This window comes from Ammospiza nelsoni, chromosome 14 (genome assembly GCF_027579445.1).
Source record: "Ammospiza nelsoni isolate bAmmNel1 chromosome 14, bAmmNel1.pri, whole genome shotgun sequence".
Classification (NCBI taxonomy): Eukaryota; Metazoa; Chordata; class Aves; order Passeriformes; family Passerellidae; genus Ammospiza; species Ammospiza nelsoni.
In genome coordinates, this window is record NC_080646.1 from 8,470,158 (window position 1) to 8,484,373 (window position 14,216).

The 14,216-nt window shown below is 42.7% G+C and overlaps 1 protein-coding gene across 6 annotated transcripts in view; it reads left to right on the plus strand.

Annotated features, from left to right (window-relative positions):
• The window catches only part of ARNT2 (aryl hydrocarbon receptor nuclear translocator 2), a 96,499-nt gene that overhangs the window by 71,717 nt on the left and 10,566 nt on the right, over positions 1-14,216 (plus strand). For all 6 annotated transcript variants that reach the window (XR_009419408.1, XR_009419409.1, XM_059482056.1 and 3 more), the window contains 5 exons: positions 111-262; positions 6,045-6,117; positions 6,275-6,398; positions 9,894-9,993; positions 12,539-12,677. Coding sequence is in view for 4 of the 6 variants with exons in the window: in XM_059482056.1 (XP_059338039.1) it covers positions 111-262; positions 6,045-6,117; positions 6,275-6,398; positions 9,894-9,993; positions 12,539-12,677 (588 nt within the window). In the remaining 2 variants the exon portion in view is untranslated. The remainder of the gene's footprint in view (positions 1-110; positions 263-6,044; positions 6,118-6,274; positions 6,399-9,893; positions 9,994-12,538; positions 12,678-14,216) is intronic.

Sequence of the window (14,216 nt, forward strand, 5' to 3'; positions counted from 1 at the left end):
CATAGCTTTCTGGAATTCAAGTTTAAAATGCACCAGTTGCTGCTGTTGACTGTTCATTTGCACAGCAGATAGCAATCTCCTGTTACTAACCTTTCCAAATGGCTTTGCAGGTGGTGAAGCTGAAGGGTCAGGTCCTGTCTGTGATGTATCGGTTCCGCACCAAGAACCGGGAGTGGATGCTGATCAGAACCAGCAGCTTCACGTTTCAGAACCCTTACTCTGACGAGATTGAATACATCATCTGCACCAACACTAATGTCAAGTATGTGCCTTTCTGGGTGCTCCCCTCCGTGGGTTTGAAGGAACTGTAACCATTCTTTTTCCCTGTAAAGCACATCCCAGTTTTTTTAACGGATACTTTTTGTTTCTCTCTACCAGCGCAGGCTGTAACAGGGTTTTGCTGCATCAGGAGATCTCCCAGTGTAGCTATTTCTCTGTGTCATTATCCTGTGGTGCTTCCAGGGCCTGGCTGCACTGGGGGGAAATGTCACTTATCTGTTATGTCATTAGACAAGGCCATTGATCTCAGTCCAGGCTGCCTTGAACTAATGCAGAGCTTCCAGCAGCACAACAGCTGTCCTGGTACTGGAGGAAGGTTAGCCTGACTCCTGAGCCAAGAGAAAATTCCATGTCCATGTTCATGCCATTCTGTAGTCTGGGCTCTTCTGCTTCAGCTGTGTCTATTTTATGACCTAATGAACCTGGCAGAATTATTTCCTAGTAGGTTTGATTGGGAAGGGTTCCTGATAGTTTAGCTTTGATAGAATATCCCCAAGTATGGGGGTGATCCAACTCCTTATCTTAAGAGGAAAATGAAATCATCCTGCCTTGGAATTAACATTTTCAAAAATCTTTCATTTCATTTCCTCTTGGGAGGAAGTCACACTCAGAGTATGGTGGAGGTTGATCTCTGTGGACTGAGCAGAGATGCTTTTGGAGCCTGCTGAGTTCTCAGCCAGTAACTGCAGAACCTAATCTGGCCTTGATTGCTTTATACTGTGAGGTTTTTTTTTAATAAATGTTTCTTCTTTCCAATATAAACTTAATCTATTCTTAAAACTAAATCTGCTTCTGGTCTGACCAGAGATTTTCTTTTTGCCAAGTCTTTAGCTGGGAGGAAATTACTGAGTTTGAGGTCTCACCCTTAGACCATATATCAGAAATGCTGCACGAGCAGTCTGCTGCTGGAGGTGCCTGCTGAGAGCTCCACTGCAGAACCAAACCCCTGGGGCTTTGGCACTGGAGTTTGCAAGTGCCTCTGAGCATTCCTTGTCTTGCTTCTTTGGCCTTGGCTCATACCTGGACTGGAAGAGCTGTGCATTCACTTCTATGAAACCCAGCATCACAATTGTTTTCCTCTTTTTGTTTTTCTGCATACCCAAAAAGTTGGGTTTAAACTGAATAGTTAAGCTCATTGAAAACAGGCAAATGTGTCTTGAGATCAGACAGCTTGTCTGCACTGTGCATCAAAATAGCTATTTCCACATTTCTGCTGTCCCATAATACTTTTTCAAATAATTTGTATATGCAAAAACAGGCCTGCAAAGTAAAAAACATCATCTGAGGTTTGTCCCAGGCTGGCTTAATTGTGCTTTGTTCCCAGGAGGCCACGGATGAAAAAGTGGGGCTGGAGGCTTATGTTGTGTTGACTCTGGGAATGCTTTTTGTGAGCCTGCCCTGTACAGTTGAGCTTGGCACCACAGCCCTCCCTGTGATGAATAGCACTGTGCCAGCTCCTGGCTCTGCTTCCATCTCTCTTGCTAGCTTTGAATAACAACCCAGAAATGCTGACCTAATATGGAAGCTGCCTGCTGCTACTTTGACAGAGGATGTTCCCTCTTTCCTGTCATGTTGAAAATGTTCTGAAATGGGCAAGATACAGCCCATTATACTCCTGCTTTTGAATAGTAGAAAGAATGCATTATTAGACTGGTTTTGGTTTTCCCCTTATTCCCTCCCAGCTCTCAGATTTCCAAAGAGGACTTACTGTAAAGTACAGCAGTTCCTGCCTGTTTCTGGCTATTTTTTCCCCCCTACATTTGGGGTCATGTTTTGATTTCTGATTTCCTAGCTGCCCTGAAGAGTTGTGCGTCATGGTGTAGCTGTGATTTCCAGCTGCTCATTAAGCTGCTGCTGGGACTGGTGGTCCCTGCTGTGTGTGGCCATCCTTACATGGACCTGGAAGGTGCTCTGTGTCCTGGAAGGTGCTTCCCATGGAGACCAGGCAGGCATGCCTTGCTCTGCCCAGCTGAGGCCGCAGAGACAGATCTGATATGCCTATCACTGTGGTAACCTAGGCAGCCCCATAAAGAACAGGCTTGAAGTGGTTAAAAATTCAGCATGAAATCATAAGGACAATGTAGCAAAAAAAAGGGGGTTTAAGTCAGTTTTTAACTGATCTGTGTGTTGTTAATGGAATAGCTTAAGCTGGTCAGTGAACAGCATTTTCCCAAAAGACTGTAGAGGGCAGTGATGATTCCAGTTGTGCAGGGATTCATTGATTTTTAGTGGTATTTGTTGGCTTAGTTTGGTTGTTCTGTTTCTTTTTTCTTTCTTTCTTTCTTTCTTTTTTTTTCCCTTTTTTAAAATAAAGATACTCCTTTGGCGCTTCACACAGTGAAATGTCCGAACTTGCTTTTTGTACAGAAGGATAAGGAAATAATTAGGTTCAAATGTTCACTTAGTTCTTTGCAAAAAAAAAAAAAAAAAAGAAAAGAAAACTTCTCTCAGTTTCACTTGGGTGTAGTCATCCAAGAGAAACTTCCTGGAGAAATGAAGCATTTAACGTTTCACATTTGTGCTGTGCTGGGCTGTGAAGAAGAGTCCCCTGTTTGACCACGTCTTCCTGTGTAGTTGGGACTGTTTGATTTCCAAAGAGAAAAAATAATTGTTATCAGTATTTATTTATTATACAGACAGAGCAGTGTTTGAATCAAATAATGTTGTGGTGACAGGTTATATAAAGGTCTTATATGTATATATATGTATATATATATATATATATATATATATATATATATAGATAGATATAGATATAGATATGTATATACATCAAAATAAAGAAGAGATGTATTTTTGTGGGCTGTGTGGAATATCTGATGTTTCATTTTTGGAAGCCACAAGTCCTGTGCTGCACTGTGTGAGTTTATGAGTCCTGTGGTTGCCCTGAGTCTCGGGATTTGTTGTGTTGGAGTGAGCTGGCCCAGGTCACTGCTGGATGAATCAGCCTGTGGGAGAGATGCTTTCTGCTCTGGCTTCTCCTGGGCCAAAACACTAAGGAGATCAGCAATGCTGATAAAATTGCAGTTGGTGGTGGTGGTAAAGACTTTCTCGTGCTCTGGTGTCATCTGTGGTCTGTCTGACACTGCTGTTAGAGCCTTCCCAGGGCTGAGTTGAAGCTCTAGGCTAGAAGAGGGACATACTGGGAGTTTCTGAAAGAAGATTTTACAACCACAGCCCCAAGGCTTTTACTACTCTGCTTTTGTCCAAACCAGATGCAGGAAACACATGTGCCTGTATTACATAAAAATAGCTTGGTAAGGATGCAGGATTGTTGTTTCACTCCCACCAAAGAGCCTGTTAATTTTAAAGTTCAAATCATTTTTATTTTCTCTGATGCCTGGAAAGGGAACCAGTGACTTCAGTTTTCATAGAGAGACCTTAACATCCTCTCGAATGTCAGGAGATCTTCCACGCTGTCTTCCTTTTTCCTCCATGTGTATTTACTAAAGTAGATTTGAAGTAACTGTCAAAGCCTTCAGATTTGCTGAACCATTCTTATCCAAGCCAAGGGTTTTCCCAGTTTCATACTGAACCTGTGGGTCAGTACAGACAGAATCCACTGCTGACCCAATCAGTGCCTCACTTGCTGTCTTGGGTAAACTGTAGAGCCAAGAAATTCTTCATTTACTGCTTGGACCCCTAAAACTGAAAGTGAAACCAAGGACAAATTTTGGGTTCACAGTTAGAGGGCAACTTTGAGTTTTGCCCAAAGTGATGATAATCCCTTGTTGTGTTTCATTTTTACAGTCCAGCAGTTGGGTGGCTGAAGGGACCATCCAACCTGTGTTGGCTGTCAGAAGGGCTGGTAGGATGGCAGGGTCTGAAGCAGCCCCTGAAGCAGCACTGTGCTCTCCCTGGTTGATTGCTCCATGAATTGCTGCACATTTTCTTAAAGCTTCAAGCACCATTTAAACTATTTACGCAGTAGCAGCCAACAACAACAGAAGATGCTACCCTGGCTTTGCATTTCAGTCTTAATTAAGTGCAGTGTAGCTTGCACAGGGTTTGGTAAAGATACACCCAACTATTTGGTTTTTATAGGAAATGGATTTTGGGTGGTTGTTCCGAAAGTTCAGTGCTGTTAGCACAGTGTGGTGTTTATATTGTAGTGCAGCTTAATGAGTATTAGAGATGAAAGATAGAGAGGGGAGAAGGAGCGCTAAGTTAGAGAAGTGCCTACAAAACAAATAACGAGTGAGTGTGTGCTGTTTGGTTTGGCTCATTTGTATGTATATGGCTGAATCAAGAAAACATTCTTTATAAGGAACAGAGGAGAGCCTAATGTGCTGTTTATTGACACATGCACCAAGTTGGTGGTAATAAAAACAAATGAAAGAGTGTAATTAGCTTTCACGTTAACGACGGGGTTTAATGGGTGTTTATTGTCCACGGGGTGGGTTTTAGAAACTTCCCCATGGATTCCCCACGATTCAATTGCCTCCTGTAGTTCTGTTGGAAAAGTTTGCATTTTCTGCTTGTGAACAAAGAATGCCTTTGCATTCCAGAGGTAATTTTTAGGAATTTTCTGTTTGCTAAAATAATAGGGAAAATCCTCTAATGGTTTGGGGGACTGCCTTTTTTTGCATGTTACTGCTAGGACAATCATTCCCTGTATTATGTGTTCTCACACTGTAAGGCTTGCAGAAGGCTTCTGGCCACTTACTCTGACCTGCTGTTTGTTGCAGGACTCAGATTTTTGCCATGGAGCATAAAAACTGACCAAAGTGTCTCCTGGAAAAGCTTTAAGGGATAGTAAAATGTGTTACTTACTTCAGTGGCTTGTTTGAGTGATTCCTCAAGTTTCCACGAGTTTGTGTCTAATTTGTCATTTGACTTTGCAAGTTTGTCTCTCAGTCCCTTGGCATTTGAATCTATTTCAAAATTTAAAAGAAGATTTGGATGAAAATCTAAAATTTTAACCTGTGGCTAAAAATACATTGTAATTTTCCAGAATTTCAATTCCACGATCTTGCTGTTTTGCCAAATCTCATCTATTCCTGCCTGCCCAAGCATCATCTCTCTGGGGAAAGGCACGCATGGTGTGTAATTCCTTTTTGGGTTTTGGTAGTTTTTTCCTTCAGAAGGAAGCCAGAAACATACACAAACTGTGAGCACTGTCAAGGATCATTTACAAGTGTCACATCCGAGTATTTTGTGAGTTTAAGTCCAATCCTGTTGTAATCTCTGAGCTCTAGCATAATTTTGGGTTTTGTATCTTTGCTAACTGAGCCAAGAGCCTCACAAAGATGTGTTCAACCTGTGCATCTCCAGGCCAGAAGTTTTCTTGTTTGTTGTGACCAAGCAACAGAAAGCAACTGTTAATCAGAGGTGCAGAACATCTGGATAACTTCCCAGCTGCTGAGGTGTTCTGTCATTAAGCATCTTCCTGGAGAGCAAGCTTAATGTTTCCTTCAGTAGAATCAGAGAGGGGGTCTGCTGTGTTCATCATTAACATGAGGAAGACAAGGAATTAAGAATAGTGAATTTTTAAATCCTTTAGAAGGAGATTGTGTTCCATCCTCCATTACTCACCCACCTCCACTTCAGTGCAATCACAGCAAAACTTTTCCTGTGCCATGTTGCATTCCTGTGGTGCAGGATTTCTCAATGAGAAAGCTGTAAAAACAGATGGATCTCACAGGAAAGGATTTAGTAAATCACCTGAGACACGTTTCACTGGGAGTGTAAAATAGGAGACCATGACTATTCCTTTTTGTATCTTAATTGGTTTTTGTAAGAAAGTCATTTTGTCTCCCTTGCAGACAACTTCAGCAACAGCAAGCAGAACTCGAAGTGCATCAAAGAGATGGGCTGTCATCCTATGACTTATCTCAGGTGAAATTGCTCAGATTTTTCTTTTTGTGCCTCTGATCATTTAAGATGTAAAACAGCAGCACATTTCAGCAGAACTAAAAGTACATTGTGACTGTCCCTGAATTGCTTTTTGTCAAATACAGCAGAGGGAATCACCTTCCTCTCTGTATCTCAACAGGTGCCTGTTCCAAGTATACCAGCTAATGTTCATGAGGGTGGAAAGTCTGTGGAAAAGCCTGATGCTATCTTCTCCCAAGAGAGAGATCCTAGATTTGCTGAGATGTTTGCTGGAATAACTGCTTGTAAGTGAATGTCCCTGATGTTTAATTTATAATACTGTGTGATAAGCTTGGTTACATGGTGTAGAGCACAGCTTCAAGAGAATAAAGAGAAACTGCTGCATGGCAGAGAATTTTCTGAGCAGCATCAGTCTTTGGGGCCTTTCCTAGCAATTGTCATTAGTTGCTGTTTTCCCTAAAGATGAGGGAGTAAATTCAAAGAGGGAAGGATGGCTTTACTGTCACCAGAGCTGCCTGGTTTTGATTCTCTTTTCATTTCACAGGGACACCTTAGGCAGTGCTCCTAGATGTTAAATATAGGAGCAGAACATTTCATTTCTGTGTTTATTTTCTTTCCTAAACAGCATATGTAAATTTATTTCTCTAAATTAGGACATATTTCTCTAAAAAGGGACAAGAAAGTTACCATATAGTCTTAAGACAGGCTGCAGTTCTTTATCAAATCACCAGCTTTTCTATCAATGTTTTCAGAGTCACGCTGCCAGCAATATAATTGTTCTCTGGTTAGTTGAGGCATCTCCAGCCATGCTACCTGGTTGTGAGGAGTCCTTCCTCTTTTTCCCACAACTTTTAAAATTTTCAGCAAGGTCTTTTAAGATTGCTAGGAGTCTCAGGAACAATTTGTTGTTCTATATTTCTTGGAAATTACTGTGAGGACAGAGTCCTTACTGGTTCCCTCAGCAAAGGATTTTCCAGCTGGTTGTAAGAGGTAACAGTCAAATTGTCAGTCAGACAGATGGAGCTGTCCCAAAGCAGCCCCAGCCTGTGCTGCCTGGTGCCCTAACAGACAGAAACCACTAAGACTGGCAGCTGAAGGCATCATCTGAAATATATCTGCTGGAAACCAGCCAATGCCATGGCTTCTGGAAGAGCTCATTGATTGTTTATTGTACTTAACTGTCCTCACTGAAAAAGAGGAATTTTTACATTTGTTTTAAATAAATCAATGTGCAAGTGTCATGCAGTGCAGGGAGGAAACAGCCCACAGGGTTTGACTGCAGGGGTGTTGGAAGGTGACCTCGCTGTTGGTTTCTTATGTCTGGATTGGCTTTTTCAGTTGGAGAGACATTGTAATTGCAATATATACTTGATACTCTGTCCTCCTGTTGCTAGGACTGCTCTGCTGTTCCTGTTCATCCTTCTCTGTTTGCTTGAACAGCGGAGTCAACAGCTGGGGCCATAAAAGGGGTCCATTAGAAGGTAGCAAGACTCCAACCCTAAACACCAGAATATGTTTTTCCAAGCAAGAACATCTTGCTTTTTGGCTGCCTTACTGGCTCCTCTTCAGGCAGCTCTCAGCTGTTTGTGGGGAGGGGTTAGGGTTAAGGGTGTCACAAGCTGTGAGGTAGCTGGGAGGTTATGTTCTTGGAAATGCCATTTCTCCTTTCATTCTTATCAATTTACAGGCTGTGCTTTTTTTGGGACATTCTGCCTCTCTGAATTTCTCATGGGAGCTGTGATCAAGGTCTCCTCTGAATGATAAAGGATGGTTCCCAGTCCAAAACCAATATTGACAAGCCTGTGTGCTGCCTGCCAGACATTTGCCTTATGTTGATAGCTGATCTTGTCCTGTAAGAACATGGGCTGCCACGGGGAGAGTGCTGCTATTAAAATTTCATTAAAAACCCAAAGGTTGGGAGAGGAAGCCTGGCTTCACCAATTCATGCAAGTGTTTTGAAGCATGGGATGATGCAGTTCTTAGAGAGGGATTCGGTTAAGAGGCAGAAATGTTGGAGATACTGGTCCTGCTGGAGGAAGGGACATCATTGACCAGTGGAGTTTAGAGAGAAACAGGTAAAATTCACCAAAAAAAACAACCAAAAAAAGTCAATGCTGTAGCAAAGGTGAGAGCAGAGAATTGTGTGAAAAATCCTGGGTAGGAATACAGCTGGGAGAGATGTGGGCCAGATTCAGAGGATAAAGGGCATTCAGGGTAACTCAGGAAGGAGAATTAGCTGCTTGCTATTAGTTTAGCTGTTCCCTTTGTCTTGGCCTCATCCTGTGGCACAGACCCTGGTAGCTGCCATGGCAACTCTGCTCCACTTGAGGAATTCCAGTTCATTTGGGGCACTCTCAATTTTTCTGGTGGGTTGTTCTCGAATATCTAAAGCACCCACAGGATTTTGGCTCAGTCTCTTCCAGCCCTGAGAGTTTGGTTTCCCTGCAAAGGGTGGCCTTAGAAAATGGGGCATCTCTCTCATGCAAGAATGACATTACTGCAGAAAAAGAAAAACTCATCTGTCCTTCTTATCAGAGATATATCAATCCATTCTCAATTCTTCCTGCTATATGCGCAACCTCCTCCACATCTTGTCCCCATTTCTCCCTGTTGTTGTTTTTAAATATGAGAGCACAGTTTTGCAGCCCAGCCTTGGTTTCTGTGCTGGGCAGTAGTTAGCCAGGGAGGAATTTCTAGAGATTTCTACATGACAAAGACAAGCAATGCTAGCCTGCATCAGTGGCATCCACACTCCAAGGCTCCTGTGAGGGAATTTGAGGTGACTTTTTTCTTTTGAGAGGCAAACTTAGGTTCTTGTTAGGAACATAATGTAAGAACAACTTAGGTAACAGGGAAGAGCTGCTGTGTGTTGGAGGCCTTTGGTGAGTCACACTCAGGAGGTCTCTAAAAGCTGGGGAAAGCCAAAAAAAATTTAAACACCTAAAAAATACTTCTGTTACTTGTGAGTTGAGTGGGCCTTTTGTCCAAGAAAGCATCTTGTGAAATGAGTGGGAATCTGAAAAGAGCAAAGGGGAAAATGAGGGGGCAGACTTGATTTCTAGGCCTGTCAAGTACCTGGCAGCGTATGGGTGCAAAACCATCAGTGAGTTGCACTTGGAGGGGAGATGGAGAAGGTGAATAAAGGGTGGTGTAGCAGACCTGTAAATTATTTTAAGGGAAGCAGTAGTGAGATTTTCCTGAGCTTTGGACTTATCCAGTACCAGAAAATTAAATTAAGGGACCAAATGGTGCTGTTCACCCAATCTTGTTTCATTCAGTTAGAGATTGATCTCCAGTTGCCACTTTAAGGGTAAACTGTAAAAGTTAATGGCATCTCTTTGTGCAATTTATTCACTACACTCATTTGTCTTCCACCCCTCTGGGGTACTTCTATCCCACTTCATGGTTCCCCATCCTATTTCATGGTTCCTCATTCTATTTCATGACTCCCCATCCTATTTCATGGTTCCCCCTAGCCACATGAGGACAGCAGATTCCACAACAGACCTGTGTTTTGCCTTGCCTCAGCTCAGGTGTGCAGGTCTTGTGACACTCAGGAGCAAAGTGTCACCTGGGATGCAGGTGGGGCTGCAGGTTGTCACCCCAACATCAGCAGGCAATGCCACCAGGCATTGAAGCTAATGTGTTCCACAGGGCTTCTTCATGAAGCTTGAAGAAGGGAAGAAAGCATACATTGCAATTGTCTTTAAATATTTTTTCTTTCATTTATCTCACCCCCTAAATTAATTATTTTTCTGTGATGTGTTTTTCTCTTGCAGCAGATAAAAAAATGATGGCCTCTGCATCCACAGCAGGGAACCAGCAGCTTTACTCCCAGGGAAGCCCATTTCAGCCAGGACACTCGGGAAAGACTTTCAGGTATTTGGTGCAGGTCTTAAATGTGTCAGTCCCTGTCTGAGAGGGGGGACTGTCCCCTGCAGTCCCCCTGTGGAAACAAAACCAGCCCAAGGTGCAAGAGCTTCCTTTACATGAATGAATTTTACTCTGTGTACACTTCACTGCTGGTGGTCTTTCACCATTTTGGCTGGGCTTACAAGCTGAGATGATTTGGGTATCTCTCTTAAAAATATTGGCTGGTAAGTAGGTGCTTTTTGCTGTGATATTGTAATTTGAAAAAAGCTAAGGAGCAGCAACAAATTTTGAAGGGAAATAACTCTGACAGGTGACAGGACAGGGTCAGAGATCTGAGGAGCATTCAACCAAGCTGGGAGGGTGCAAAGATTTGTTTTGCACTTCAGCTGTCACTGCTTCTGCTGAAGGACATTGATGTGGGTACTAAAGGGAACAGAAGGATGCTGCATCCATAGTCCCAGGTGAGGACTGGGACAGGGGCATCAATACTTTTCTAAGGCAGCTTCCAAATAAATGTAAGGTGGTGGTCTGGAATGTTCCAAGGCATTTTTGAGTTCTTCTAAGTGTGTGTCATTGCCTACCAGCTGGCAATACAGGTTCCAGTTGCTTTTGGAGAGTGTGGTAACAGCAATCATGTTGACCTTAGTGCCTTGTGATATCACCACTGTCTTACTGGAGTTCCATTCTCCTGTTCAAGCCAGCCAAGGCTGTGAAACTGAAGGAGCAGCCACTCAGAACCTGCCAGTTCCTCGAACTGGAAAACATTGGCAAACACTGATTTTATTTAAATCAATGTGCTCCTAAAGTCATAATTGCTAATAATCTCAGTGAAGAGAAGTAAGATCCCTGTGAGTGCGTTTTGTCAAATTAAAATCAAGTATAACCTGGAGAGATATGAGAGTAAATTAAAATGTCTTTTAATTGGATATTGTGTATTACTGGGTGACTGATTTGCCATCTGGGGGTTTGGCTTGTGTTCTGTTCATTTCCTTTGCTAATTCCTGATGTTTAACTGTAGCCTTTCTCCTACTGCTATTCTGTTACACCAAGTAGTGGCTTGCATTTCTGCCAGCACTTCCACCCTCAGTGCACTGTCCTCTGTATAATCTCCAGCCTGGCACATTCAGTCACTGAGCCTGAGCAGCCTCTAGGCACTGCTCTGCAGAAATCTGCTTTCAAAGTGCAGTTCCAGATACAGCCCAAGCTCCTTAGGTGATGGGGCTTGCCAGTCCAGCTGAGAGGTGTTGGCAGTAGGGCCAGCCCTCCCCAGCAGCTGCTGTGTGCTCCAGCCAGATTTAGATGAACTTTCTGGTCTACATTTCCCTCTTTGGAGACTCTGTGATAGTACAACATAAAAATAAAACAGATTTTTTTTAGAAATTAGAAAACTCTACAAAGAATTTCTGAACATACACTTTGCTTTTAGGCAGTAAGAAATTCAGAATAACAACTCCCATATTCACATGCCTGCCACGTTCTGCTTGCACTCTGGGAGGGATTCTGTCAGCCTTTTCCAAGGATTCAGATCCCTGCTTTTCTCTCTGCTCAGCCTTGTTTACTTCTTTTCCCAATCTGCGTTCTTCTCTCTCTGTAAGATTGTGAAAATAAACAATAGGGATGGGATTGGAGAAAAGAACAAGCTGTTTCAGTGGATCCACAAAAGTGGTTTTGTGTGCTGTCTTCATTTCTATTCATTTATATATGACATGTAAAAAATGTGGTTTTATATATAAAAGTACAGTCGCAATGTGTAGTTGTGTAGATTCCATTGCTCAAGACTTCCATGAAAATAAAATGGGGAAGTGGAGCACTTGCTTCATATAATTTTTCTTATAATTAATTTCTGGTATTTCTTTGTAGTGAAATTCAGTAAGTAGGAAACAGCTAACATATAAAAAAGTTCCTTAAAAATACTTTTTTATTATTATTAGTGTTCCAGATTTACTAAATGAGTTTAACTTCCTGTCTTGATTATTGTTTTGCTTGGGTATATAACTGCCTGTTCTTCTTTAGCATCAGTTGGTGAAAAATGGAATTAAAAGCCCTTATTTTTAATATGTAGCACATAATTCTTCATTTCCTAGGCAGGAAACAAATAAGGAAGTGCCTTATAAGTATCATCTTTTGTGCCCATCTTCATTTAGAATGGCATTTAAGGAAATGCTTAAATACTGTTGACTTTCAGCCCAAATTTGTGATGAAGTACCTGCAGTACTCTCTGCAAGCCGGATTTTTAATGCATTAAATGTTAAACTGGTGTGAGGCTAAGTGTGTATGCACCATGTGTGGGACTGTATTTATTCTTAGAAGCCCTTTCCAAGAGATTACTGAAGTCTAATTCAAAATAATTTTGCCTGCTGTGTCTATTAGGACTGACATTTAGAATGCCAGTATGTTTCATAGTTTTGTGACGATTCTCACTCATTTTTCTTACCAAGACAGATTGAATAATTATCTTTAATGTATTGTCAGTATTTCTTTATCCGAGATGCAATCTGTGCATTGAGAACAGGCCCTACAAATGAGGCTCTGTGTGTGTTTGAACCCTTAGTTCATCTGTGGTGCATGTGCCTGGTGTCAACGACATCCAGTCCTCCTCCTCAACGGGGCAGAACCTGACTCAGATATCGCGGCAGCTCAACCAGGGCCAGGTGGCCTGGACGGGAAACCGCCCTCCATTTCCAGGACAGGTACTCATTCTAGTCCTTTATTTCCATGGGCATTGAAGATTTGCATCTCTGTGTTTTTTACAGAAGTGTTAGTAAACCCATTTATGGTTTCAGGGTCATTAATTTGTGGTTGGGGCGGAGGTGTGGCAGTGTGAGCCACACCTGTGTGCGTACCTGTGTTACCTGTGTGTAACTGCTCTTGGTTTGGGGTGGTGGTCACTGAGGTGGCAGGGGCTGCACTGACCCAAACCCCACGGGAAGTTCTTGTCCTGCATTTGTTTTATGTGTGCACTGGATGAAGGAAGAAGGACAGATCTTCTGCTGTAGTATTAAACCTGTGAATTTAATCTATTTGGGCCAGGACCTTGCACCCACTATTAACTAACACCTTGCAGTGTTACCCACCATTATCAGGGTGGGCAGAAGGGGCAGGTGCAAACCCAGGCATGGATTGGGAGCAGAGGCTGCTCAGCCTGGTGCCTCTCTGTTAGCACTGCCCAGTGTAGCTCACACTGCTGTGTGCTGGAGGAAACAGCACATACCTCCATCAGATGCACTGTGCTTTAGCCCAGAAATCACCTCTTGTTCTGTGTAACTGTTAAAAATGGTTCAAAACTCTATCAAAAGACAAATAATATTAGATTAATTTGATCTTAATAATGCTGCTCTTAATCCCTCTTGAGTTCTCATTGTTTGGCAGGCTGGAATGGCATGCTGGAGTGATCACTAAATGAATTTCCAATAAGTGAATTGTTTCCACATTAATCACTGATTATTCCCAGCCCCCAGAGTGTCATGGTTCTCTGTCACACCTGGTTAATGAAATCCAGTCACAACATTTCTTCAAATGATATGGATGGTGCTGAAAATGACTAAAGCAAATTACTCATCCCTCTTACTGTACAAATTCTGTCCAAGTGAACCGAGTTTGGATGTGAGTGTAAGGAAATTGGAATTAATTTTGCATCCTAAATAAAGTAAGAGGTAGCTAAGCCTTGCAAAAGTGACATGCTGAGCTCTCACTGCCATTGTGGAAACCTTCAGAAGTATACAATTTCTTAGCTTGGAACTGAACTGAAGACTTAATAGCATCTTCCACATGTTATATGCCTGTTGGGATCTCTTTTGCTCCCCCTGCTCCCCTGCATTTGCCCAAAAGTCATAGAATCATTAAGTTTGGAAAAGACCTTTATGGTCATCAAGTCCAGCCATTAACCCACTGCTCCCAATTTCACCACTAACCCACATCCCCAGGTGCTACATTTACACATCTTTTAAACCCCTCCAGGGATGGTGACTCTGTCTCTTCCTTGGGCAGCCTCTTCCTGTTCTTGACAGCCCTTTGGGTGAAGGATTTTTTCCTGCTGAGGAGTGATGGGAAGGGGCTCAGTGGGCACTTCTGCCAGCTTCCTCAGTGCCCTTGTGTGGATGCTGCCCAACCCATGGAGCTGTGTGTGTCTGAGGGGTGTAGCAGGTCACTGACCTTTCCCTCTGGGATTGTGGGGGCTTCATTCTGCTCCCTGTCCCTCTCTTCCAGGGAAGAGCAACTTCCTTTGCATG